Below are 25,691 nucleotides of genomic sequence, written 5' to 3'. Positions count from 1 at the left end.
GGCCTCACAGTAAAAGCCAGCAAGTGCCAGATTGGGCAAGGATCAGTAGTCTACCTGGGGCACCAGGTCGGGAGCGGTCAGGTCGCCTCTCTACAGCCAAAGATCGACGCCATCCTGGCCTGGGAACCACCCACCACCCAAACGGAGGTCCGAGCCTTCCTGGGCCTCACTGGCTACTACCGAAGATTCATCCGGGGGTATGGCAGCCTGGTTGGCCCCCTCACCGAACTCACATCAAAAAAACAGCCCAAGAGGGTGCAGTGGACGACTGCCTGCCAGGAAGCGTTCGATGCCCTAAAGAAGGCCATGTGCACGGCCCCCGTCCTCCAGGCTCCCGACTACTCCAAGGAGTTTGTAGTCCAGACCGACGCCTCCGAGCATGGCATTGGAGCCGTCCTGTCCCAGGTGAATGACCAAGGCCTAGACCAGCCCATCGCCTTCCTCAGCCGGCGGCTGTTGCCCAGAGAACAGAGGTGGAGCACCATTGAGCGCGAAGCATTTGCCGTAGTCTGGGCCCTCAAAAAGCTGCGCCCTTACCTGTTTGGCACCCATTTCAAAGTACAAACCGACCATCAGCCCTTGCGATGGCTCATGCAGATGCGAGGAGAAAACCCCAAGCTACTGCGGTGGTCAATCTCCCTCCAGGGGATGGATTTCACCGTAGAACATCGCCCTGGTACGGACCACGCCAACGCTGACGGCCTCTCCCGGTTCTTCCGCCTCAGCGAAGAGAACCCCCCAAGATGATGGGTAGTTCTCTCCGGCTTTCAGCTGGGGGGGACGCGTGTTAGACCTGGCCTCGTAGCATGGCTCTTCCTGTCCTCGCACTACCTAACCTGGTACCAGGGACCCCAAGCACACGGCCCAGCCGATCCTTCCCCACCAGAACACACACACGCGACCCGGGCCTCCCCGTCCATGGCCTCTCTCCTTTCGGCCACCCCGGGCACGCGTGCCCACTTCGTGCACCAAGATGGCCGCCCGGCCCCAGCACAACCCGGGCCTAGAGGCGCCACTCCGGCTGGAGGACATCACGCTTCCAGGGGATGAGAGAGGGAGGAGCAGTTTCTATCGCACCTCTGAACTCCCCTGGGACGATGGGTTTCGATCGGCCCTCCGGCCTCCCTGAGGGCTGGCTCCACGCCTGCTGGGTGTCTGGGACTCCTCCCGACCCGGCCCTGAAAGGATCAAAAGACAATGGCAGGAAACCTCGACAAGCGACCCCCAGGTGACAAGACCCCTGCCTGCACAGACCCCGGACATCAAAGAGGGGTCGACCTATAACAAGGGGTGCTCTGGGACTGTCCGGCAGATTCGCCTTGGAACATCTGAGCCCTGCTGAGTGACTCGCGGCTCCCCGAAGATCCTAAAACCTCCGAACTGGTACCTGAGCCTGCTGAGTGACTCGCGGCTCCCCGAAGAGCGTAAGACCTCCGAACTTGTGCTTGAGCCCTGCTGAGTGACTCGCGGCTCCCTGAAGATCGTAAGACCTCCGAACTTGTGCTTGAGCCCTGCTGAGTGACTCGCGGCTCCCTGAAGATCGTAAGACCTCCGAACTTGTGCTTGAGCCTGCTGAGTGACTCGCGGCTCCCCCAGACTCTCTTTGGTCCCGCCGGACCCCACGACGACAGCGTATCCCCCAGCTCGAGGATTGTGAGCTGTGCGCCCGGTACGCTCCTGCATTTGATCCATATCCCCCCAAAGACTGTCCCGCTACCTCCTACCCCCGCCAAGACTCTGTGAGCCCACGCTCTACTTGTAAATATCTGCCTTGCTGATCATAAAGATCCTACCACTTCGATTTGATAAAGCTTGAATCCTAAGAACCCTCGGTGTGGTGTCCCTTTGTCGTGTGGTGCCAAGTGTACGATCCTAGAAACGAGATTCCTCCCCTGCGGAATCTCCCACCAGTGCCCGGCTACGATACTTTGAGGGTGGGTCTCCGGACAGTCAGGGCCCCCTCCGGGCTCCTCTGAGGTCGCCTTCTAACACCCATCCTCTTACAGCAGCCACATAGGGGCCTCATTGAATTGATCTCCTATAGAGGTCCACTATTCTGCATCCAAATCTGTCCTTGCCATCAGTCTGCCTGTCTGTCTACAGAGCTAGGATATAATCGCCTATTGTGATTGGCCATTAGACAGTTTCGGTGTCCTATTAAACCAAAGAGTCAAGGACCAAGTGGCACGTAAGTTTCATTTGAACTCATAGTATTTAAATTGCATTTAAAAAACATTCACAGGAAATCATATCACAAATTACAGATCACAATAATTATGTCGATGACCATTTGTGCAAAATAACATAATAAAAAACACACAGAAGGTAAAATAGACTTACCTAGGGCTTTGAACATCTGCATACCTCCATACTTTCCTTCAAAGAGCACTGTGTTATTTAAGGGATTGAAGGCACGACACATCCTCACCAGAACCACTTCTAAACAGCCTGTTGAGCAAAGAAAGCGCCCATTATAAATAATTCAATGTTGTGACATGAAGGAATGTTCTAGGCAAGAATGCATGTTAAATGCAAAGCACCATAGGTTAAACACAAAGGCATTTCGGTAGGTACAGTTGGCAGGGTTGAAGGCACATAACCACATACATGTTTCATCAGTGATAGCTTCATATATCTTTCAGATAATGTAAAGACATCTGATGTATAGAATTAAGAACCTAAAACTATAACATGTCTATGTTGTGAAAAAGTGTCCCACTTTCACCAACAAAAATGTATGAATCTTATCCAGATAAGATATAACACACCATTAGCGTTGCATTGACCAAAATAAAGAAATAGTAGGCTCCTTGTCCTTCATGAACAGAATCACAAGTATCAGACTCAAGGCTGATCATTACTATGTCAGCCATACAAAGTATCTCTCTAGAAGTGTATGATGATGAAAGCACAGAATATGGTGAGTTAACTTACTGATGGCGTATTATGTAAGATTCGGACTCATCCCCTTCCCATGTCCCCAGAGAGGATCCACATCAGAAGGATGCTGCTTTGTTGAAAATTGTATGGTTCATTATACCATTAAATGCGGTGCCCCATTGTAGGTGCATTGGTGTCAGGCTCCTGGGTGAATAAATATATAACGCCTTACTATCTCTTCCTTCTCAATCTGTAGGTCCAGACAATGAACAGAGGAACTGTGAAAATGAATAATTCAGAAAAGGACCTTTTTAGCTGGGTTTTAATGTATTCTTTTTCTAGTGTGTCTGCTGTGTGGATATGCTTCTACCTAAGCATACCAGGTTCTGGTGGAATGGTCTCTTTTGGACTAATTCAGTTACCCCACCTTGTAGTACTTTCGATATTGTATGTGATGCTTTGACCTGGTGGAAAATAATATTTAGTATAGTTGTGAGTGTATTGGTCACTTTATCTTTGTGACTGGAGTAGTACCTATCTAGAGGCACAAGAATAATCATTCCATAAATTGGACTGGATATGCAACTGCAGGACTAGTTACATACACTCAGGTAAAGATATGGTTCTACAATTGTGAACCTGATTAAGGTCATTCCTGAGTTGCAGTAAAAGACACTTTACGAGAGTAAACAATCTTTAAAAGTGGCTCAGAAGTCTTTTAGTGTACCCTGATGAGCTTTTTTAAAAGCATGACTCTTAAGATTGACCTTCAGATCTATCCAATAAGTTTTGTGCGTGAGTTAAGCCTTATATTCAAGAGAGAAAGATGATTGAGGACTTAGGTAGACCCTTGTAAGGATTACCATCTTTTGTCATATTCCCTCCAATTCCCTTAATATTTAATGCAGGACATCGAAGATTTAACAACTGGAGGCCTAATTTACAAGCGTAAAGTTGCTATTCGTAACGTTTCACACGTAGGTGGAAATCTCTTCCACGGGGGCAGAGATATCCCTATGGCAAACTATAAGAAAAAGGGAAATGTTTGTTAAACTTAAGGTAAGCTAACATTTTATGATGAATATAAATGTAAATTACTTTTATATATTTATTTTAAATGTAGACATAAATAAAATAAAACGCTACAGCACTATCAACTTAATGTTTTATTACATATTTAATAATTTAAATTTATTAAACTTAAATATTTGTCTGAAGATTTATTTTACAAAACATCCAATCTTTTATTTATTTAACCCATATAAAAAATTATTTATACATTATATGCCTGATTCATAAAGGCAAAGTACACTTTGTGTATGTTTACACCTGCTGTAGTAACTTTACTACTTTTTGCTATTCACAAACTCAGAATGTAATTTTACTACTAGTAAAATTACTAGTGACTTTACCACTTGTTAGGTAATTACAAATTAGAAGTTTAATTTTACTTGTAGCAAAACTACTAGTAGCAAAATTACACTTGTAGTTTGGGAATACAAAAAATATAGTACTACAGCAAGAGTAAACTTACACAAAGTCTAAGTTGACCTTTGTGAATCTGGCCCAAAGTATAGAAAACATTTAAATTAATTTCATTTTTTAATAAAATGACATTTATTGTTCTAATTAAAAGGTTATTAAAATATTTTAAAATCAAATATTTTTTTCTATTTATAAACTTTTTAACATTGAATTAAATTTATATCTAGATTTATAAGAGGTCAGAATTAATTAATTAATTTTAACCTTATCTCTCATGGGTTGATATTTTAAGTCCCTGCGGCCACTATTTTCAATGGGAAGGTGTTGCAGTACCAGTGGGTGGCCATGTATGGTGCTGGACTTAGTCCAGCTCTGAGCTAAAGTGCATTTGTTACCGTTTTGCCCTTTTTTTTAGTAGTAAGTATAGAAGTGCAGTTTGTAAGTAGAAATGGGTTTACTTCTTTGTGCGTGGGTGCAAGTCGCTCCCTAAACTCCTTCCTAGTCCTCACTTAAACCCTCCTTACTTCTCCCATAACTCCTCCCATTTAGGAGCATGTATTTCCTAATTTTGCAGCAACTCCCGGTCCCTTCTAAATTAAATGCTAAAATGAAGCGTATATGTGCAGAGACCTTTCAAGTCAGTGCAGAGACAAACACATAGAAACAATAGGAGAAGCAGAGACCTTCTGGCCAGGCTAGTAAATTTCAGTTTGTAGTACTTGAGTAGTACTGTTGTACTACAGTTGTGAATAGGTCCCACAGTATCACAGGGCTTGATTCACAAAGGTAAACTTACACTTCGGTGTCAGTCTACTCTTTTTTGGTATTCACAAACAAAAGATTTAGGGGCCGATTTTGATGTCAGGCGGAATTGCTTACGCCCGACACAGACTTGTAAACCGGACCGACCAACACCTAGTCGGCGGTCCAGCCTACCTCATAATGGATGCGACTGAACACTGTTTGGTCTCATTCTGCCATTTCCTGGCCGTAATACATGCTCCCATAGGGAAATGGGAGGTGTTGTTGATCCTTGCACCCAGTGGCAGACACCATAAGGTGCCTGCCACGGGGTGCAGGGATCAACTGGGAGGCACCATAGATGTCCCCTCGGGCCCCAGCCGAAGGCCGCACACACAAGGGGGCCCTGCTGGGAGCCTCCAAACACAATCTCATGTCGGACAGGCCGGCATGGAAACTATGCTGGAAACCGTGCACCGTAATCCCAAGGGCGGAAAGGCCTGCTCTTTGGGATTACTAGTCGGTACCGACAGGCTGAAGGGCTCCTTGAACCTGTCGGAAGCCAGCCAGAATGACCGGCTGGTTTAAATTCTGACCGGCGGATACATAATCAGCCGGTTAGAATTGAAACCGGCGATGGGGTCAGAAAGTCTCCGACAGAAGGCCCCTTAGTAGTAACTTTACTACTGTGGAGACTCCGCAGTTGGGGCAGAGAACTCTGCCCTTTAAAATTAGGCCTGTCCTATCTTTTTGCAATTTTCTGCGTGTGGGGCCCTGCTCACAGCCCAATTATTGGCTTACCCATAGTTCACAGACTATTCTGCTTTTTCTACATTCACATTATAAAGTGTATTTTTCCTTCAAAGTGTTAATAATTCATTGTAACTATTGTTTGCTGCTGAATGTGGATGTGCTCTATACTCGTAAGTTAACTTTAGACCTGTAAAAGAAAAATTAACTTGAAATGCAAAAGTCCTAATTTTAACCTGAAAACCCTCATGAAAAAACACTCAAGAACAATGGGTGGTAATCGTAGTACTCAGGAAAATTACAGGATGATAGAGAGAGAATAGCTTTGCACACTTCCTAATTAAACAGATAGCAATGGACCACAACATCACTGCAAAGTAACAACAACATATGGAGATAGATGTTCTTTTCAAGAGACAGATGTTTCTCACAATCAGAAAAGCCAAATTCATAGAAAGTACTATGAACTCTGCATATATTTGACAAAGGAAACATCATGCAATTTAAAAGTAAAACTTCAGCATATATATTCAGAACTACTCAACAGCTTTGTAATCATTGCAGTACTTCCCTTCAACTAATGAATGTTTAATTTAGCACATGGATGTAGAATGTCATCTTTTAATTTAATTAAGGTAGAAAGAGGTGAGTTTCAAACATTTTAGGGTCAGACACAGTTTATTAATGAGCACTGTCGAAGCAGATGTGAGAAAGCAGTGAGCAAATTGGGCCATGAGACACATGTCAACTTAAGGTGTTTTCTTTCAAGTAGAGAGTTAAGTTCTTGTAAGCCCAGAAGTCTGAGCGATTAATATACAAAATCCTGCACACTACATATTGGAAACAGTGTGTCTTTGAAGTAACTAAATAGCAAAAAGCTGTTTAACTGTACAGCTTTAGCTAGATTCTCCAAGAACAGGCCTGGATATAAATAAAACCTTTAATTTATATCAGCACTTGGGGAAATGTTAGCAAAATGATTGAAAGCTAATTCACATTTAGTTTCAAAATTCTGATTTAAAGGTGATATTTAGTGGAAAAGTAACTACATTAAATGTACTTTGAGTTGCCTTTTCTAAATTGGCTGAGAACCTGTTTTGCCACTCATTTTACCACCAGTCCAGTGTATGCTATTTCAGTTACGCCACTCCACTCTATTACTCCATTGAACGCCACTCCCCTGTATGCTATTTCTGTACATGATATTCCAATATAGGCCTTTAAATTATACAACATTCAAAGGTTAGCACTGCGCTCTACGCCACTACAGTATACACAAATAAACTATTTACAGGACTCAATCAACTTTACTGACATTTATACTTATGCACCACTTTTCAATTAATAACACTTTGATACACAGTCTTGCCACCTCACTCGCTGCACTACATTAACTATAAATCTCCACTATACCATGCACTGTGTTCTAGCTAATAATATAATTTCTCATATCATAAGTGTTTTATTTACTGCAATAAATTGACAGCCCGTTACTTACTTAATATTCAAGGGTATAGGTAGTGCAATATCCAAGGGTAGGTAGTGCATGGATAAGGGGCGAGTTATAGTTAATGTAGTATGGCGAGTGAGGTGAAAAGACTGTGTACGTAAGTGCGCAAGTGATAGTAATTCATAGTTTGTGCGTAAGTATAGATGTGAGTGATAAGTATGACTTACAGTAATATGAAAGTGGTGCGTAAATGATCATTTCAACAGATAAGTCTAAGTTATGAATTTGTTATGGTTGTGCAGTGTAAGGTCTGTTTTGCAGAAATACGTTACAAATAAGTGTGTAAGTGGTCTATAAATAATAAGAGATAACTATACTGTAGAATTTCTAATGTCTGTCCAGCTTAAATTTGCGTTTGTATACCAAACCTAAAGAAAATTTCCCTAACTAAAACATGTTTAACCTTTATATTTTTTTGCGATTTTATATGTATATATATGTATATATATATATATATATATATATATATATATATATATATATATATTACCTACTGGCGGTCGCCAGTAGGTAGTTATAGTTAGGACCACGTTTCCATAGGAAATCCGCAACATTCTATTTTGAATAACTCTGGCGCCGGTCGACGAATCCTCGCGAATTTTTCAAAATAGGTGGGGCGCTACGCTCCGCTCCTACCCTGAAAGTCTCGGGGGGATTCGTCAAGCGGGGGCTGAGATAAAAGGGGGGTCCCAAAACGCGTTTTTCCCATGCATTTTTCCATAGGACCTTTAGACACAGCTACAGCCCGAACGGCTGAACAGAATTACTTGAAATTTGGCAGAGAGGTAGTCCTCAGGTCAAGGAAGTGCCTTTTGTAGGTTTGGTGTAAATCTGTTTAGTAGATTCTGAGAAAATAGCCTTTAAATCAATATATATATCTGAGCCAGCTTACGGTGCGCTTACGGTACGCTTACCGTACGCGTACGGTGGCGTGCGCGAGCGCGATTCTGATTGGCCCTTAGATCTTAGTAAACATTCGAATCGGTCGAAACCAGGAAGCGGCGGCCGCCATTTTCTCTCTCGCACTCTGAGGGGGGAGCTGATAAACAAATGCCAAAAACATATAAAGGGGCTGTTTAGACAGCGCCCATGCACATAACCATGTTAGTTGAGTCTTCAAAGATCCCCCAAGGCAAAAAACGGTAATTTTTTATTTTTCGAAAATTTCGCCGATTACGCTTACCGTACGCTTACCGTATGCGTACGGTAAAAAATTATTAAAAAAAAAAAAACCCACTCTCTCCACCCTGTGTGCAAATGGTGGCCGAAGGCCACCATTTGTGCATGGCATATAAGAGCACAGCATTTCCCCAAAAAATTTCAACAGATTACCTATCACAAGGAAGCGCATAATATGTCCTCCATGTGCGCACGGTGCGCGAAGCGCATCGTGCGTACATGGCCCATCTAGCGTAACGTGGGCACACGGTGCGCGTAGCGCACCGCGTGCCCACCGTGCGTGCACGGCACTAACTGCGTAAAGTGGGCTCGCGGTGCGCGAAGCGCACCGCATGCTCATTGTGCGCGCACGGTGCGCGAAGCGCACCGTGCGCACACGGAACGAACTGCGTTAAGTGGGCGCGCACGCCACGAATGGCGTAAAGTAACTTAGCATTTAAAAAACCGTACAAATTCACTGAAAAAACCATAGGTTTCACACACGTTATAGTTAGGAATTAGCATTTAAAAAACCTTGCAAATTCACTGAAAAAACCATAGGTTTCACACATGTTATAGTTAGCGGAAATTTTACTGATAAAAAACCAATGAAATTCCCCCGTTATAGTTAGTGCAGGAAACTATAACTCACGCGACCGCAATCTTCTGCTGATGACATATGTGTCTTTATGAAAAAAAAACTATTTGTAATATATGTATAGCTAAAAATTTATGGAAGAAGACATGGGCAAATAAGTGTCTAAATACAGTATTAGCATCAGCACAGGATTGCGGTCGCGTGAGTTATAGTTTCCTGCACTAACTATAACGGGGGAATTTCATTGGTTTTTTATCAGTAAACTTTCCGCTAACTATAACATTTGTGAAACCTATGGTTTTTTCAGTGAATATATATATATATATATATATATATAAACTATAACTATCTACTGGCGACCGCCAGTAGATAATATATACATACATATATATATATACATATATATAGATAGTTTGATAGATAGATAGATGGATATGCGATGAAGTAAAATTTATTGCTGTCCCAAGGCTTTGCTCCATGTTACAGCTAGAAAATATGCATTTTCCTCCCGCTCCCAAGCATCACTGTCACTTCAGGGAGCAAATAGCCACATATTAATTGCAAACAACAGATGTCCATTAGACTGTAAAAACATTTGTGTTGTGTTAACTGATGTTTGTTTCTGGAATGTGTTTCACTGAGACGTGTACAATGGACTCTGCTAATAATGAGCAGTTAGATATGCCAAGCACTGTGCATCATGGAACATAAACCTTTATATTGCCACAGAGGCTGACTTTTTCAAATATTCCCCACTAAGTGACTTGTTATACATACAGTAGCGGCTCCTGGAGGGAGTGCTGCCGAGCGGTGGGCGGGGAAGGGGCAGTGTGGGGGGTAGTAAACTCCGGATTAAGGCCGAATGGAGTACAGAAACGAAATAAATAAATAAAACAAATTACATTGCGCACGCTGCAACGCCAAACCGGCGTTGCAGCGCGCAATGTAATTTGTTCTATTTATTTATTTTGTTTCTGTACTTCGTTCGGCCTTAATCCGGAGTTTACTACCCCTCCACCCTGCCCCTCCCCTCCCCCAACCCGCCTCACCACCCCCACAGAACTCCCTCCAGGAGCAGGTACTGTATATACATATCACACCATGGACTTAATACTTAACACATTATATTAACATTTTCTCTTTAAATCTTACATCCAGAGTGTTGTTAAGACTTGGGATTTAATAGTGTTTCTATCTTTTCTTACGTCATGAAAGATTCAACTGAATTTCCATAACTATATAACAAAACAGGTGAACTACATACTCCGGCTGCAAGGTCTGACTGGTCTATAGGGCAATCAGGCAGTGCCTGATGGGCTGGTTTGACAGATCAGTGTGTGGGCCCAATTTTTTAGCAGTCTTAGGGCCTATTATATATGGCCAGTTACGACGGTTTTTACTGTTGATTTCCCTGCAAACATTGCCTGCGGCAAACACAAAGGCATGCAGCCTCCCATGCCATGCAAAAAAACTAACTTCAGTGTCTCTTTACAAGTACAAAACTGGCTTGATTTGAAAATGTGGGTCACTTGGTTAGCCATCAGGTCCGCTAACCGGGCCACTTTTATTTTAGTGCCCAGGCCTAATGTTTGTCCTAGTCTGACCCTGTCAGGTTGCCAGGGTTTATCTCAAATTGACTTTTCTCAAATTATTAGTCGAAACAGAGAGAGTGCGCTATTCATATAATATTTTTGAAAAAACAGTGTTCCTGGGGCATGCCTACACCTTGCAGAGATTTTATGACTACCCTAATGATTCACCCAGGCATACATGTAACCTAGCTGCCGCTATTAGAACTTGCACAATGTAATACATGTAATTCACACACACATCCTAGCATCCAGCTGTTTCTCTAACTGTGCATGTATTGAGTCTCTGGTTTGAGGATACTCTGAATGCAGGGAAAATAGCAAACCTTTAAAGATATATTATTTTCCTTTTTATCTTTTCTTGGAAATATATTTTCCCAAGAAAATATTGACCCTTTATTTGTGATTATGGTTGAGGCTAACCAAAATTTGCTAGGCGTGCACTTCGTCTCCATTGTATATTCTTGACATGCTCGTGGGAATCCCCACTTTTTCTTGTGTAGGCGTTACTTATGATTGTGAAGATTACAGCACTATTAGAGGACATGGAGCTGTGTATATATCACACTTACGTATCTGAAAAGCTTTGTGAATTGAGTTCAGAAGCATTACAACAGGCATCACAAGACTTCATCACAGACTCTATGTGCACTAACATCTTTGATGCCAAACCCTAGGCATTTTCAGAATCCAGGAAACATCAACAAAAATAATGAGAACCATTGGTCAAATTCACTGTGCTTTTAGTAAGTGCTAAGGAAAAAAACAATGGACCATATTCTATAACTTAACCCTGCAAAACAGACATGATGTATTCATGACCACACAGATGTGGCATGGAGTCCTAACCTCTAGCATGTGCATAGCAGCTGCACTCAAATTTCAGCTATAAGTAGCAGGGGTTGGCTGAAATCCAGGTGTAGCACATTTGCTGTCGCTGCATGGCAATATCAGATTTTGCACCTTTTTCTGGACACTATTTTTAATGGTATTACAGCTGTGCTCCGTGATCCTTCTATTCATTGCCGCAGTCTGTGTGCTTTGACCCTAAAATGGTATCAGAATTGGTCTCAGTGTCTTATTAACTTTCCTATATTGCCATGGTATATAATTCAGAATTTACACCATGGCATGGAAGTTAATTGACATATATGTCATGCGGTGTGTATTTACAGAATCAACATAAATGACAAGGAAAAATGGCTGCCAGGTGACCGCTTTCATGTGGCTGGGCTGCAATAGAAAAAAAACTTGAGTGACACACAAAAAGGGGAAGTGCCTTTGCTATGTAGGAACTTTATTTTATACATTAATAAGTGCCCCTTAAAGTGTGCTTTGTACGTCCCGAATTCTGGGTGCCTAATATATAAAAACGTGCACACTTCATATTAGAAACAGTGTGACTTATAGGTAACTCAGTAGCCAAAAGCTGTTTAACTGTACATATTTAGCTAGAATCTCCAAGAACTGGCCCAGGTATAATTAAAACCATTTATTTATATCAGCACTTGGGAAAATGTAAGCAAAACTATTCAAAGCTAATTCATATTTAGTTTAAACAAATCTAATATAAAGGTGATCTTTAGTGGAAAAATAACAATATAAAAATATACTTTAAGTTGCCTTTAACAAATTGGCTGAGAGCCTGTTTTGCCACACATTTAACCACGCGAGGCCAAAACCATATATGTGGCTGGAGTTAAAAGTCAAATGGGGTTGAAAAGATCTGCTTCCATTCATTTAGGTCTAGAACCCTACTTGACTCTGGTCCCAGCAGAGGAAGAACTGTTCTTGGCCCTAACAGAGGGAACAGACCTCATCTGATTAGGAGAGACCCATCCAAATCCTGGGTGCCGGCTGAAGTTTGAGTTACAAAGTCCATCCTCGTAGAGGTTTGTTCTATGTGGACATTATTCCAGGTTCGCAACCCCAGGTCCAGTGTTTTCCCAAGTGCCTCTTCATGCAGGGGTGTTTAGGAGGGGGTGTAAAGTACTGGAAGTTAGGCACTTCTTGCCCAATCTTAGTGTCACATCATAATTCAACCCCTGCTCCAACCCTTCTGCATAGCATTCTGGAACATTTAAATATGCAACTTCAAGTAGTCTATATCTATGAAAAGACATTACCTGGGCACCTCAGGCCCGTCACCAGTTGGTGCAGCTGGTTAATTATTTTCCAGCAAAACTTCAAAGGTGAGACCCCTTCTGTGCTTGGTGCCAGAGGTCTGGCCTTCCTCCTTAATTTCCATCGGCTTTGGTTTGTTCAGGCCAGGTGTAGTATGTCCATTAATTATCAGATGCAAATTGCCTCGCCAGTTCTTTCTTTCCCCAGGATTTGGGCCAAGCACTGTTAAATGTCTATAATGTATGGGGACACCTTTCATCCTCCAGCTGGCCAGCAGATTAATTAATTTGGCCCAGAAGAGAAGACAAACGTCTGAATTCTTATACTGGCCGAGCCAGGGAAATATAATAATTTGTCAAGTACAATAAGTAGTATAGTAATCACAGAAGTGACAGTGGATCTGCACTTGGTAAACATGTTTACCCTAAAATTGATAATTGGTCAGTATCTCTAGGTCAAAGTATGCTGAAACTGTGCAGTGCATGGCCAAGTGCACTGCCCCCCTTATGTATCCCGAGGAACAGTGGGGAGAATTAACCTGCAGGACAACCCTGGAGGGTTGCCCTGGGACTTCAATGGACTAGCCACTGACTCTGCTGTGGGCAGACAGGTGCCCTACAGTTCTAATGAAGGGGGCCATAAAATAGGCTTCCCAGCAAAAAGCATGGTTTGAGACCAACAGGAATGATAAAAATGCTCCTAAGGCCTCATAGCTAGCATGCAGGAGCAAAGCAAAAGCAAGATGGAGCAATCGGCGCTACGGGGCCAGAGAAACTGGCCTGTAAAGCCTAGTCCCCTGCATGTGGCACATCACTACAAATTCCAACATTCCCCTGAGGTGGGCCAAGTCCATGGGGTCAGCAAAGTAAGGTGTGCGTGGGGTCCAGAGGAAACATTATCCCGAGGGACCCCATCCTAGAGGGCTGATGCAAAGAAGGGAAAGTGCTGAAGCGCTAAAGATTTAGGGTCCCTGGGCCCCCTTCTCCTTGGGGACTAAGAAAGGGCTCCCATGTAAGGCAGACCTCGGTACTCTCCTGCACCCTGTATTTGCCTCAGGAGTGGGACGGGCACACCCAGTCAGCTGTTGCTGCCTGTGCTCCATGTGACTGGTGGGAAAAAAGAACTGCCAGCTCCAGCGCCAGCTTGATTGAGGCGGATGGTTTTGGGCGAGTCAGCAGGGGAGCCGGCAGGGGATGGGGGAGCCTTGAAGCTCCCTTCACAGCTCTTATCAAAAAAGGCTTGTTGGAGCCCCGGGTGGGACTGGGGCACCAGTAATAAAAATAAGAAATACCAAGAAGAGTACCCAAGCCACTGATCTACTATTAGCAGCATCAGGTCAAGGTGCCCTCAATAAGCCCCCATGCGGGGCTCAAAATTTGCATAAGCAGTTTTGTGGTTTCCTAGGAAAGGCAGGGGCACCAGCCATGATTAATGAAGTGTTTGAGGGGCTGCCAGGAATGAACCGCCCCACCTCAGCCTCCTAGAAGATATTTTATGGGAAGTCCTGTTCATTGGTCCCTAAAAGTGCACACATTTTTTTCAATGTGTAACACATTTTGACCATAACACGATTGCCAAAGAAAGACTGTATGGTTTACAGAGTGATATAGAAGGATGGTACCATCGCTATTGAATTCAGTTTTCTTACATGTGTTTATTATGCTATAAGTATACTTTTATCAATGTAGACCTACCATTTGGTCAACAACACCTCCTTATATTGTGTCTACTATAGGTGGATGTATTGTCATTATAGGGGTCCGGGCCAAGGTGTCATGGGGTGTCACAAAATGTATTACCATCTACCTAATTGTACATATATTTGTAATTAAAGAGTAGTGTAGGTATGTGTAATAAAGTATCTTTCTTTTTTTGTAAGAGAATGCACTGACTGGATACGGCTATATGAAGGGTTGTTGCGGGGGGTACTAGCCCACATCAGCTCCCCTGAGTAGGCATTCAACAGCTCTGATTAACTGCCCAGAGAGAGTCATGTGCTACAATGGGGTACTTAGTTACCAGAAAGAAAGTTGCAGACTTATTACTTGTTAAAGACCCACCTCCTTTGCAACTACTAACCCAAAATTTCGTACTACCCCCAACAAAAACTCATATTCCTTAAAACACTGACAGACAAATATGCAGTCTCAGGAAAACAATGAATACTAAGTGGTTGATAGTTAAACGCTCCAATTATTTCTAAACAGTGCTAATCAATTAAATTATAATGTTATATAAAAAATACCTAACAAGTAACATGTGCAATATGGGTGCATATTATATTGCCATCTTAGGATTTAGGGTATAAACCACAAGGCTGAATCTCACCAGAAGAGCTTATATCTTCAAACAGACATACAGAGCCTAATTCTCAAAGGTTGACTGACACTTTTGTCCTATCTTTTTTTGTGTGAATTTGTCCACCTCTACTGAGGAGTCCCCACGGTCGTAAAGTTAGTATTAATTCATAGTTTGTGAATATCAAAAAAGGGTAGACTTACACCTAAGTGTAAGTTTACCTTTGTGAATCAGACTCACAACATTGAAAGACACTTTAAAAGTGATGCAGTCATCATACACAGAAACATACACATTACACACTTAAACAATTGATCAAATAGATGGATTGATAAATCATGTTCACAAGCCAACCAGAAGCACAGATGTGCTCTTAGTAGATCTCCTAGTGATAGGGATGAAACTGTGCAATGTGGGCCTCATTACCAAAAATGCGTTTTCAATAAGAAAAAGTGAACTCAGGGGCAAAGCCTGAAATTACATTCTTCTGCCAGTTCATAAAGGGACAATAGTCATTGCTGGGAATTATAAATTATTTTTTTCAATTATACTTTAAATTCCACTAGATGCACCCATTGTGTCCGATACTTGGGCCAATCATTTTGGTAGCCTTTATAGTGAGGTTGGCTTGTCAAATTGTAATAATAGTACCTCTGATGATTCAAATGTGACACCGCAGTCTTAATGCAGCTAGCAATTGTACTATTCCACTAGCACGGTCCTGTTCTTTCATTATTCCAGTCTTTAAGAAAGGCAAAAGGGATGATCATTGTTGTCACCACCTGATTTCCATAATTGATTCTGTGGTAAAGATAGCTGTCAAAGTAACTATGGAAAGGATTTTGTATTGAGCTGAGGATAAACATTTTCTCAGCCTCTCAATATGGTTTTAGGATTGATCTTAATATAATACAGCAATGGCTTAATCTTCATCTCCTCATTGATAAATATACTTCTTTTAAAAAGGGTTCCCTACACTTAGTTTGATAGATCTCAGCTCAGCCTTTGAATACGCAGGGAAATATTATGGTCCCTTTTTGCTTTTATGGGAATAGATAGAGGTGTAATTTCCATTTTACAACATCTTCACATAGATCTTTCTAAAAGGGTGCATTTTGGAACTAAGGGTATGTACAGTGTCCTTTAAGTTATCTAGGGATGTTCAGCAGGGAAGCGATGTGGCTCCTACTTTAGTTATAGTATACATTAATAATCTAGAATTGGTTCTGATAGCTGTGAGCCAGGACTTGCCCCAAGTAGGGCACACATTTATTATTATGCTGCATTATGCTGATAACATGGTTATAATGCTCTAAGAACTAATGGCTTGAAACCCTCCTTGATGGAGTTGTGTCTTTTAGGGATCTTAGTACCAATTATGCAAAGATCTTTATTTTGACTTTGTGATATGTAAACACACCAATATCCAGGAACTCATAAATTACTGTTCATCATTAGATCACCGCCACATCTTAAAATTATTAAGTTTTATAAAATCCTTATGTCTTGAGTTGGGCAGGCTTGGTATATTGACGCACCGGAAAGCAAAACAAAAGGGACAAAATCTGGGCCAAGATTTCTTTCTTCCAATTTATTAGACAAAAAAGAGAATACAAAGTTATAATGCATTCTGTTAAATCTTTCATTATGTTGAAAACAATATAAGTTATGCAACCATACTTCTAAATCATCCATGTAATTTAGGACTATTATTTGTTAGTCTGTTTTAGAATGGGAATTGTCCATCATTCGCTTTCATTTTCCAAGTGTTGGGTGGTCTCAAGAATCAGACTCTTTGCCCTGTGATAATGTTTCTTTACAAACTGCAATGCATTTTTGTAGATTTTATTTGGCTGCTTGATACCGGTTTCTTGTCAGTGTTCTTAAAGACACACATTTTGTTCAATGTAGGCCAGGTTTATTTTATTTACAGACGGTTTATAGTAATTTAATATGTTTTAATGTAAGTCATTTTCTGTCTGCTGCACTTAAGATACAGGATATAATAATTTTATATATACTGTGATACCTTCATTTCTATTGCATTTTTCCTATGTTGATGTTTGAGATGTTTGTAATACGTTTATAGGTTTTAACTGATTTAAGACTAAATGATGATGATGAGTCTACTAATTCATCAGTCTGTTTCACAAGGCACAAAATAATGAGAATCGCCACACCAGATTTTAGTTAATCTATGACATAATCCATTCCATTTAAATCACGATTGACCATCATTTTAATTTCATGAGGCATAATTGGCATTGATACCTGTGAAAGTAAAAGTTTGATAGTTTTTAGGTAATTTTAACCTATGGTTTGATCATGCAGTGAGTGCTGCTGAACGATTTAAAAACAGCATGAATCGGGGCATCAATTGTTGTTTTCATTTTTGGAAAATGGCATGTTATACGATTCAGAAGCTCAGCTGAGATGTGAGCACTTTCTGCTGACAGTATATATGCTTTTGTGATTTTACTGGTTTTTGAAAGCATCTGGACTATAGAGTAACTCCCCTTGTTCCCCTTACGTCGCGGCCGGCCCTGGATGGGTTGTAGGCGGCTTGCTGTGTACTCCCCCTTCAGTATATCGCATTTACATTGCAGATTGTATCTTTTTCTTTTGTTATCTTCGGCGCGGCCGGCCCATTTGGGCTGTAGGTGGCTTGCTGGGTATTGCTTTTCATTAAGTACTCCGCGAATATAAACTGATTTAATTCTAAAAACAGCATGATTTTTTTTTACTTGGATTTATTTTACAGAAAACAGTGTGTACAGACATACACACATATATATTCACTAAACAAACTAAGGGCTAAAGGGACATTGTGATTACCTTTCCTTATTACACCATAACGTATGTTTAAAAAGCCACTGAAATTCATTGAAAAAAATCACATTTAAAGTGCAGTTATTGTTACAAGACAAATTCTAAAAACCACTCAAATTTGCCAGTTATAGGTCAATAAACTTACAACCCTGTTATGCACTACTTCTGATCTCACATTTTACATTAACCATGATAGGCTAAATGACATCAGTAATAAGGTGTCAATATATACAGGGTCCTCGACTCTGGAACCAGAGCTACAGATCTTACATTAGCCTAATAGGTGTCTGTGGATAAAGCCCTGGTTTCACGTTGCCAGAAAGGTTCTGCAGCAGCACCATAAGGTCTCACTGGGAGCGGCGGAGAATCTGTAAATCTCACCCTAAATAATCTGTTTTGTTTTCAAATTTTGCTAGAAGAGGGTCCCCGTCTCCTCACCTTGAGCCCTTATGTACCCTTTCTTTTTTAGTTGTAATGGTGGTTGCAACAGTTTCCCCCAATGTTGCGGCCAGCCAATTAGATCATTCAAGCACCACAGATCCATTTTCTAATTTGTGCTATAGAAAACGCTCCATCGGCCTAATCAGATCGGAGTATTCTTTTTTTAATTTTGGAGCCGCGGAGGTTACCGGTAATGTGGATCATCTGTGAATTAGTAGTCCAGATAGCTCTGAAACGTAACCTCTTCATGTGCAACCTGTGTCCCTTAGATACCTATGTCTAGTGGCTTAGTGGATAAATGTGTCCACTCTAGGGGATCGTGTTTGACCTCATGATCACAGGTCCCACTCAGCCTTTCATCCTTCTGAGGTTGATAAAATGAATACCATTGAGTAACAATAAACATCTATTATTCAGCACCAAGATATCCTTCTGGGTGAACATGCGCTTTAAAAATACACATGCTATGTGGTATACACGTTAATTTCTCATTAACTACTGAACAGATTTAGACCACAGAAAAGTAAGTTTTTTGAGTAAAGCTCTACCTTCTACAGAATTTGGTGTAATTTTGTATGCCTATTTTTTCTGTATGAAGAGCAAAGAATCCTATGTGAATTTAATTGGGAAGTGGCACTTGTGCCCCCTCCCCCCGCCCTCATTCTTTTCGTGGCCACTGGTTGACAGATCTGCACAAAAAATGCCCCCTAGAAGTGGGAAAGTGTTGTGTAACTTCATCGAGGAATGACAAAATTATAAAGAAAAAAAAGCCTTTCCTGCGAAAATCTGACCTCACTACACACACATACAGACACTGCAAGGGTCAGATACTTGTTACTACCACAATACACTGAAATTGGAATGTAAAATAAGAGAAAAAACACTGTCTTCACACAGTGCATATTACAATGGATTTGTATAGAGAAACAACTCTACTAATAAGTTAAGGCCTTGTTAGTGTGATTTTGCCTCAGTAACCACATTCAAGCCCTTACCTCCTGGTCTTGCTTAAATACCTTGTGTTAAAAGGAATGCATATGTTAAAATGCCAGAGCAAAAAAGTATATGCAGATGTGTAGTCTGCTTTTTATTACCATTGTTGAGCAATAACACCATCATGACACACTTGAGGCTTCACCTCTTATCATTAATGGTCCCTCCTCACACTCCAAAGTGATAATAAATGACATAATACGCTCTGCACATATGCATATATACTATATACTGAACTTCATAGACGTATCTTTAAGATGGCCATAATACATTAGATACCCATGAATTGTGGACGCTCATACCTGTTTAGATTAAAGTGCAATACCTCCATTAACTCAGGGTACTTGAAATCACATTATTCATTCCAAACCAAGGAGTGAAGTATAAATTTGAAATGAATATATAACAGCTCTTGTGTGAGAGACCCGATCTCACCTGATTTAAGGAGTAATATTTGATCATTCTGACAGAGCTCCATGAAGCCGGTTATCCTCTTGGCATACTCCACCACGTACTGGATGGCATGAGTGATCTGGATGGCACATTGCTGCCACAATGATTCTCTTGTCTATAAGAAACAATGCATTCATTGAAAAATTAACTCCAGCAAGGGGGTCTTCACTGACTACAACAATAGCACGCATCTCCCCTCCCACATTTCCCAGCCTCATTTATTATTATAGGTGTCAGTGACTTTAAAAACCCAGACTGCACTCATTATGAGTTTAATATATATTCAGCATTTTCAATCTTTGAATAGACTTTCTACTAAGGTAAAAAGCAAAACAGAAAATTACTTTTATCGATAAGTTATACATCGCTATTTGAAAAATGTGTCAAACTTAAAGTGGCAACACCAGGACAAGTGTAATCATCCAGGCTTCGAAAGATTTAAAGATGTTGTAATTGGGACTATATTCAAAAACCTGGATTGAGGCAATCATTGAAAGCAGTGCGTCTTGGGACACCCCTGAAGTATAACGTGTGCTTTAGAAACTGAAACAAAGAAAGGACTATACATCAGCTGGCATAATAATGGCATTTTATTTTGCCACCAGCTCACGCTGTGTACAGCACGAACGTGGGGCGGGGCTGAATCCTACTATTGCAGGATTTTCTGCTGCCCCTTTCAGTGCGCATGTTGGGTTGACCAGCTGGCTATCTACGGCCAACCCGACATGCGCACTGTAAACCCAGCAATCCCCATGCTATCAAACAACCAGGGGATTGCTGGCACAGGCCCACAGCCTCAATGAGCGCTGAGTAAGCCTGCTCTCACCAATCCTGGAGCTGCTGTCACACAGGTGAAAGCAGCTCCAGGATTGGTTAGATTTGTGTTCCACTGAGCAGGAAGGAAGTCCTTCCACTCCTGCTAGTAGAACGCTTGAGAGAAGCGCGGCATATATATAATGAGCTTGGTACCATCCTGACCCACCATATTTTTTAAACGGTAGCCACAGGCACGGCTGGCACACGTAAGAACGATGGGACTGGGCAGGGCGGGGAAGTCGACAGACAATGGGATAGGTAAAATTAAATTTTTTAAAAAACACACATACCTTGCACTCGCCGCATCGTAGAGTCGGCAATGCGGCGAGTGCAATGTAAGTGGTTTCATTCATTGTTTTATTTCATTTTACCTATCCCGTCATCTGTCGACTCCCCCCCCCGCCCCACCTGACTGCTCTTACCTGTTCCGACCACTCATGGGTTGCCACCACTGCAAGACATGGGCTTTGGGATTAACGTCTGTGGGAATCATTCATCCTCCATATTGCAATCACCATTCTTAGATTAAGATAAATGTTTGCAAATGTTTCTATGTGTAACCCTAAATTTGGTGTACTGCTAATGTTAACACGGCCTTTCATCATAATAACACAAACTAGTGTTTGCAAAAGGGTATTCCAAGTATGACTATATGACGTCAAGAAACTGTTTGGTTGATATCTGCTTAGGACTAAAAGTTGGGCGATCAATGGAAGTCTGTACTATCATGGCTCATCCATATGATGACACCTGCAGTCCTGAATCTGCAGGATTGACTCCATGTGATTTAGATGCCTTTCAATCTGTTGCAAAATATTACAATTTGAAGGGTAGCGCTTCAGGTACAAAATAATAAAATGGTGGCAACATCAATTGCAGAGGTTGTTAGGGACTTCCACCCTTCTGGCCTACAGTATATTATGTCAGATTCCAGTTGGATTCCAAAATGTCAGTGGCTGAGAAAGGTGTGGGAAGGAGAGGCAGAAGATAAAAAGGAGGGTCAAAGACATAACATTTACATCTATTTTATGGGTCCAGTGTAAGAATTCCGATCAGTGTTCTAATTTCAGCTCAGTTTTCTTTGTGTTAAGTTGGGGATGCCAAATGAATCATATGCTATGGGACAGGCTGTGTGTGCTTGAACCCCACTCTGAGCTGCATTAGAAACAATCAGTGGCACCTCTGCAAATGTCATACTCTATGCTATGAATCCAAGTATTAAGCGACAGACATGTGGTGCAATCAATGAAGATATGTTATTTGTGGTTCCATAGTCAAGTCAAGAGCCGTATGAAGTTGGGCATCCTAGAACCTCGATTCACTTAGTTCCCACTCTGTTTTGTGGTCGTTACATATACAAGAACCGAATCTTCATATACAAATCTAAACATATAAACAGCTCTTATCTTATTTCTATGGGAAACCTTGGTCTTTGGGGGTGGGACCGTAGAGCGCACTCGAATAGTACCTTGTTCTGGTAGACTTTAATTTCTTCATAGGTGTGAGTCTGCCATGCCAGCTGGTGCAATTCCTCCATCGTGTACTGACATGTCTCCAAATGGGACTTAATGATGTTCTGTGCAATCCGATCTATACAATAAGTGGAGGAAGACAAAAGCATATTTTGATACCAGCATAGAAAGTGCTCATGAACACACAGCAAATAGATAAAGTGCAAAGATTTTGTTCTCTAGGAAATTAGACTCTTTACAAGATGGTGGTAAAAGCTTCCTTTTAAAATTAAATCTTCATGGGCAGGGCCCTACAGGGCCCAGAAACTTGTTCTAAGTCGTCTACTTCGACAATTTAAGCATAATGTGTTTCAGAATATCATAAAAATCATTTATAGATTGCATGAAAATGTATGCCTTAAAGGAATTTGAGTTTCTACGCTGAAAAGAGAAGACATCTGTTATCTGTGTTGACTAGAGCTTTCTGCTTCTTCCTGTGTTTCCACAGCACATACATTGGTTCATAATTAAAGAACTAACCAGGGGTGGCTCATCTGTAATGGCGGAGGAGCGCAGCCCCACTCATCAGTCTCGATTTTTTTTTTTATCAACAGTATAATTTTCTTTTTCTGTGACTGGCTGGGATGCCTGTGTAGGGCGGGGAGGGGCCGGGGCATGAAAGGGAGGAGTGGTGGGCACTTAGAAGTGCATGTATAAGTTTGGCCGGCCATCTTAGGCTGGCCAAACAAACGTGCATTTCTATTTCTCCAACCCAGGTCTGTTCACAGCTGGGTTGGAGAAAAGCAGCAGGCTCCCAGGCAGTGTTTGAGTGGCAGACCAAGCCGCTCCGACCAATCCTGGCGCTGCTGTGATAACATGAGGGTAGCGTCAGGATTGACTGGGGAGCCTGTGCCTTCCCAGAGACTACTGGGATTGAAGGATAGAGGCGGCCATTGGTGTCGGAGGCAGCGAAAGCTATGTTTTTTTATCATTATTTTCCCCTAAATTCCCCGTCCCTCCCCCGCCTGTCCCCTGCCCTCCCCACTTTTAGTTTTGTGATGGCCGTCACTGGTACTAACGCAATATTTTGCAGAGTTGTTGATGAGCTACATATATAGAGTATACCCATGAATGAACATTAGTCATAACCATTGTTCTTTGTTCATATATGATTACTGTATATGACAGTATTTGTTCAAGATACAAATATATGAATATACCTTGTCATACTTTTACTTCCTTTTTTAAAAAGATGTTCATTACTTTCCTTCCTACCATTACACAAGTGTAAAGAAGCACACAGTGGTGACAGGGTATTAATGGTTGGCTAAAAAAATCAAAAGGAAGAGCAGTGGGGGCAGGACACCCAGTGAAGGCCAAGAAACGTCGAGAAGTTCTATATTGCATCCATTGACTGAGCTTCCTCCACACAGATTAATCTGGAAGTTGTTAACAACTGCATCAATTTTCAACCATATGCATTGTACCTTGGTATTATAGTATAGAACCTGCAGCAACTTTCCACTGACTACTCCGGTATGCCACAGATCCATGGTAACTGGGAAATGGGATGCCGATGTCAAACCACCCCCCATCGCAGTCAATTTCCCCCACCACAGAAGTCAGCTACTCCTATATGTAACATATAAATACCCCAGAACACTTCTTCATACCACTTCCTTTCCTTCTCCCTGAGAACTGCTTAGGGTGTGGGGAGGATGTGTGATATATGAGCCATGCATGACATAAAATGGTACACTGTATGGCATCAACAAGAGTTTGTTTCCCACCATGATCTCCTGTATGACACAGTAACATAAAAAACTTAAACTTCGCTCTTGTTGTCAATAATGTCACTTATGACCTCTAAGTTAAATGTATCCTCATTAAAAACTACTACCCATCCAAAATTGTATCTATTTTAACGCAGACAATCTCACAGAACGCCTCGCCATGACATTAAAAGTTTTTAAACGGCTTGCGGTTCATTTATGGCGTATCTCACTTGCGATGGTTCTTTCTCTTTGGGTTTTACGCCAGAAAATTGCACACTGAAATATTGTTTGACATAAACATTTTGTGTTAAATATTGTTTACAAAAATATCGTTCCACTCGATGCAGATTTTCCATTTTTATCTCCAATGGGGTAATATATTGGTGATTTACATTTAAGACAAAATATTAATGTGAGACCATATTCTGGTATCAAACCTTCTCTTTGGCATGTCTTCATTGAAGGATCATTATGTAAGCATTATGCGGGACAGGAAGTGAGACTGAGACAATTGAAAGAGGACAGGCAGAAGGAACAAAAGCAAGAACAAAACTTGGAAGGTGAATGTACCAAAGATCGTGAATTATTTCGTAATCCCTTCATTATCAACAAAATACAGAAAAAAAAAACTTTCATCGACCTGAGGTGCCTTATAACGAAGGTATGATCAAAAAATACAAACTGCAAATTAGAGATTTTCAGTGGTTCGGTTTTATCCGACGAATGTGCTATCACACTAACTAGTCCGCCACAGAAGGCCACAACACCTCTCAAATGTCTCCAAAGAAAAGTGAATAATTTCATGTGCACAAAGTGTAATCTTCATATTAATTTAAACATAACGTCTAAATATTCAAATATGCTGCATATATTTTCTGCTAAGAGTATGTGTAGGACTATGTAGTTCAGTCTTCAAAGGGATTCGTCCAGAGTTTATACATTCAGCTAGATTTATACATTCCCGTACTATCTTGACATTCTGAAACATTCTTTGTAGGGAACTTGAGGGTTAGGCGATGGGCGAGAGAGGCTACTTTCTTGATGTGTGCCCCTCTATGGACTTCCACAATGCTAAGGCAATTTGACCCACAAAGATGAATTTATTATGATTATGAATCCATTACACAAACAGCAAAGGAGAGAATATGCATGTGGTCAATGTGGAACCAACTAGACAAGTAAGAACAGAGTTAGGAAATGGATAACTTAAAGAGCCCACGCCAAGTTAGTTTAAAATACAAAATGTAAACGAATCATGCAAAAAAAGTTATGAAATACAGGGATGCAAAGATAATAACTCCTTGGGTGCCATGGATGTAACCGCCAGTCCAGAGCGCTCTGGATGTGGCAGTAAAGTGCCTGGCACCGGAGCTGGAGCTGTTGTGTGCCCCTCCCGTGCCCCTTCTGTCACAGCCCCTATGGGTTGGAGTGATAGACTTTCCCACTCCGGCCCAGTGGGTTGTGACGTTCCTGCAAATGACGCAATTGCGTCAATGATGCAATGACAATTTGCAGGAATGGTACCCCGGAAATAGCTTCCTGTTTTTCCTGCAAGCGTGGAGGGTGGTGAAAACAGCCCCATTCTCTCGTTCACAGGGAAATTGGGCACAAAAAGAGGTATCGCTAGAAAGGTGAGAAACTCTCTTACACTGCAAAGTGTTGGATGGTGATCACTGTGGGATGTGATCGCCTGGGGCTTTGACTAGACTTAAGGGTTTTTTTTTATGGTGGAGTGGTTTCTTGGACAAGGGCCTGTCCTCCCTCATTTTTCAGTCTTTGAGCGCAACCTCCCCCCCCCCC

At 41.6% G+C, this 25,691-nt stretch overlaps 1 protein-coding gene across 1 annotated transcript in view; it reads right to left on the bottom strand.

The window, feature by feature from the left end:
* RORB (RAR related orphan receptor B) overlaps positions 1–25,691 on the bottom strand; it is a 365,246-nt gene that overhangs the window by 35,827 nt on the left and 303,728 nt on the right. Inside the window, exons 5-7 of the mRNA XM_085633060.1 lie at positions 22,134–22,255; positions 19,832–19,964; positions 2,341–2,448 (exon numbers count right to left, since the gene is read on the bottom strand). Of these exons, the coding sequence (XP_085489186.1) occupies positions 2,341–2,448; positions 19,832–19,964; positions 22,134–22,255 (363 nt within the window). The remainder of the gene's footprint in view (positions 1–2,340; positions 2,449–19,831; positions 19,965–22,133; positions 22,256–25,691) is intronic.

This window comes from Triturus cristatus, chromosome 2_1 (genome assembly GCF_964204655.1).
Source record: "Triturus cristatus chromosome 2_1, aTriCri1.1, whole genome shotgun sequence".
Classification (NCBI taxonomy): Eukaryota; Metazoa; Chordata; class Amphibia; order Caudata; family Salamandridae; genus Triturus; species Triturus cristatus.
The sequence above is the reverse complement of the archived record's forward strand: the minus strand, read 5'-3'. Positions and strand labels throughout refer to the sequence as shown.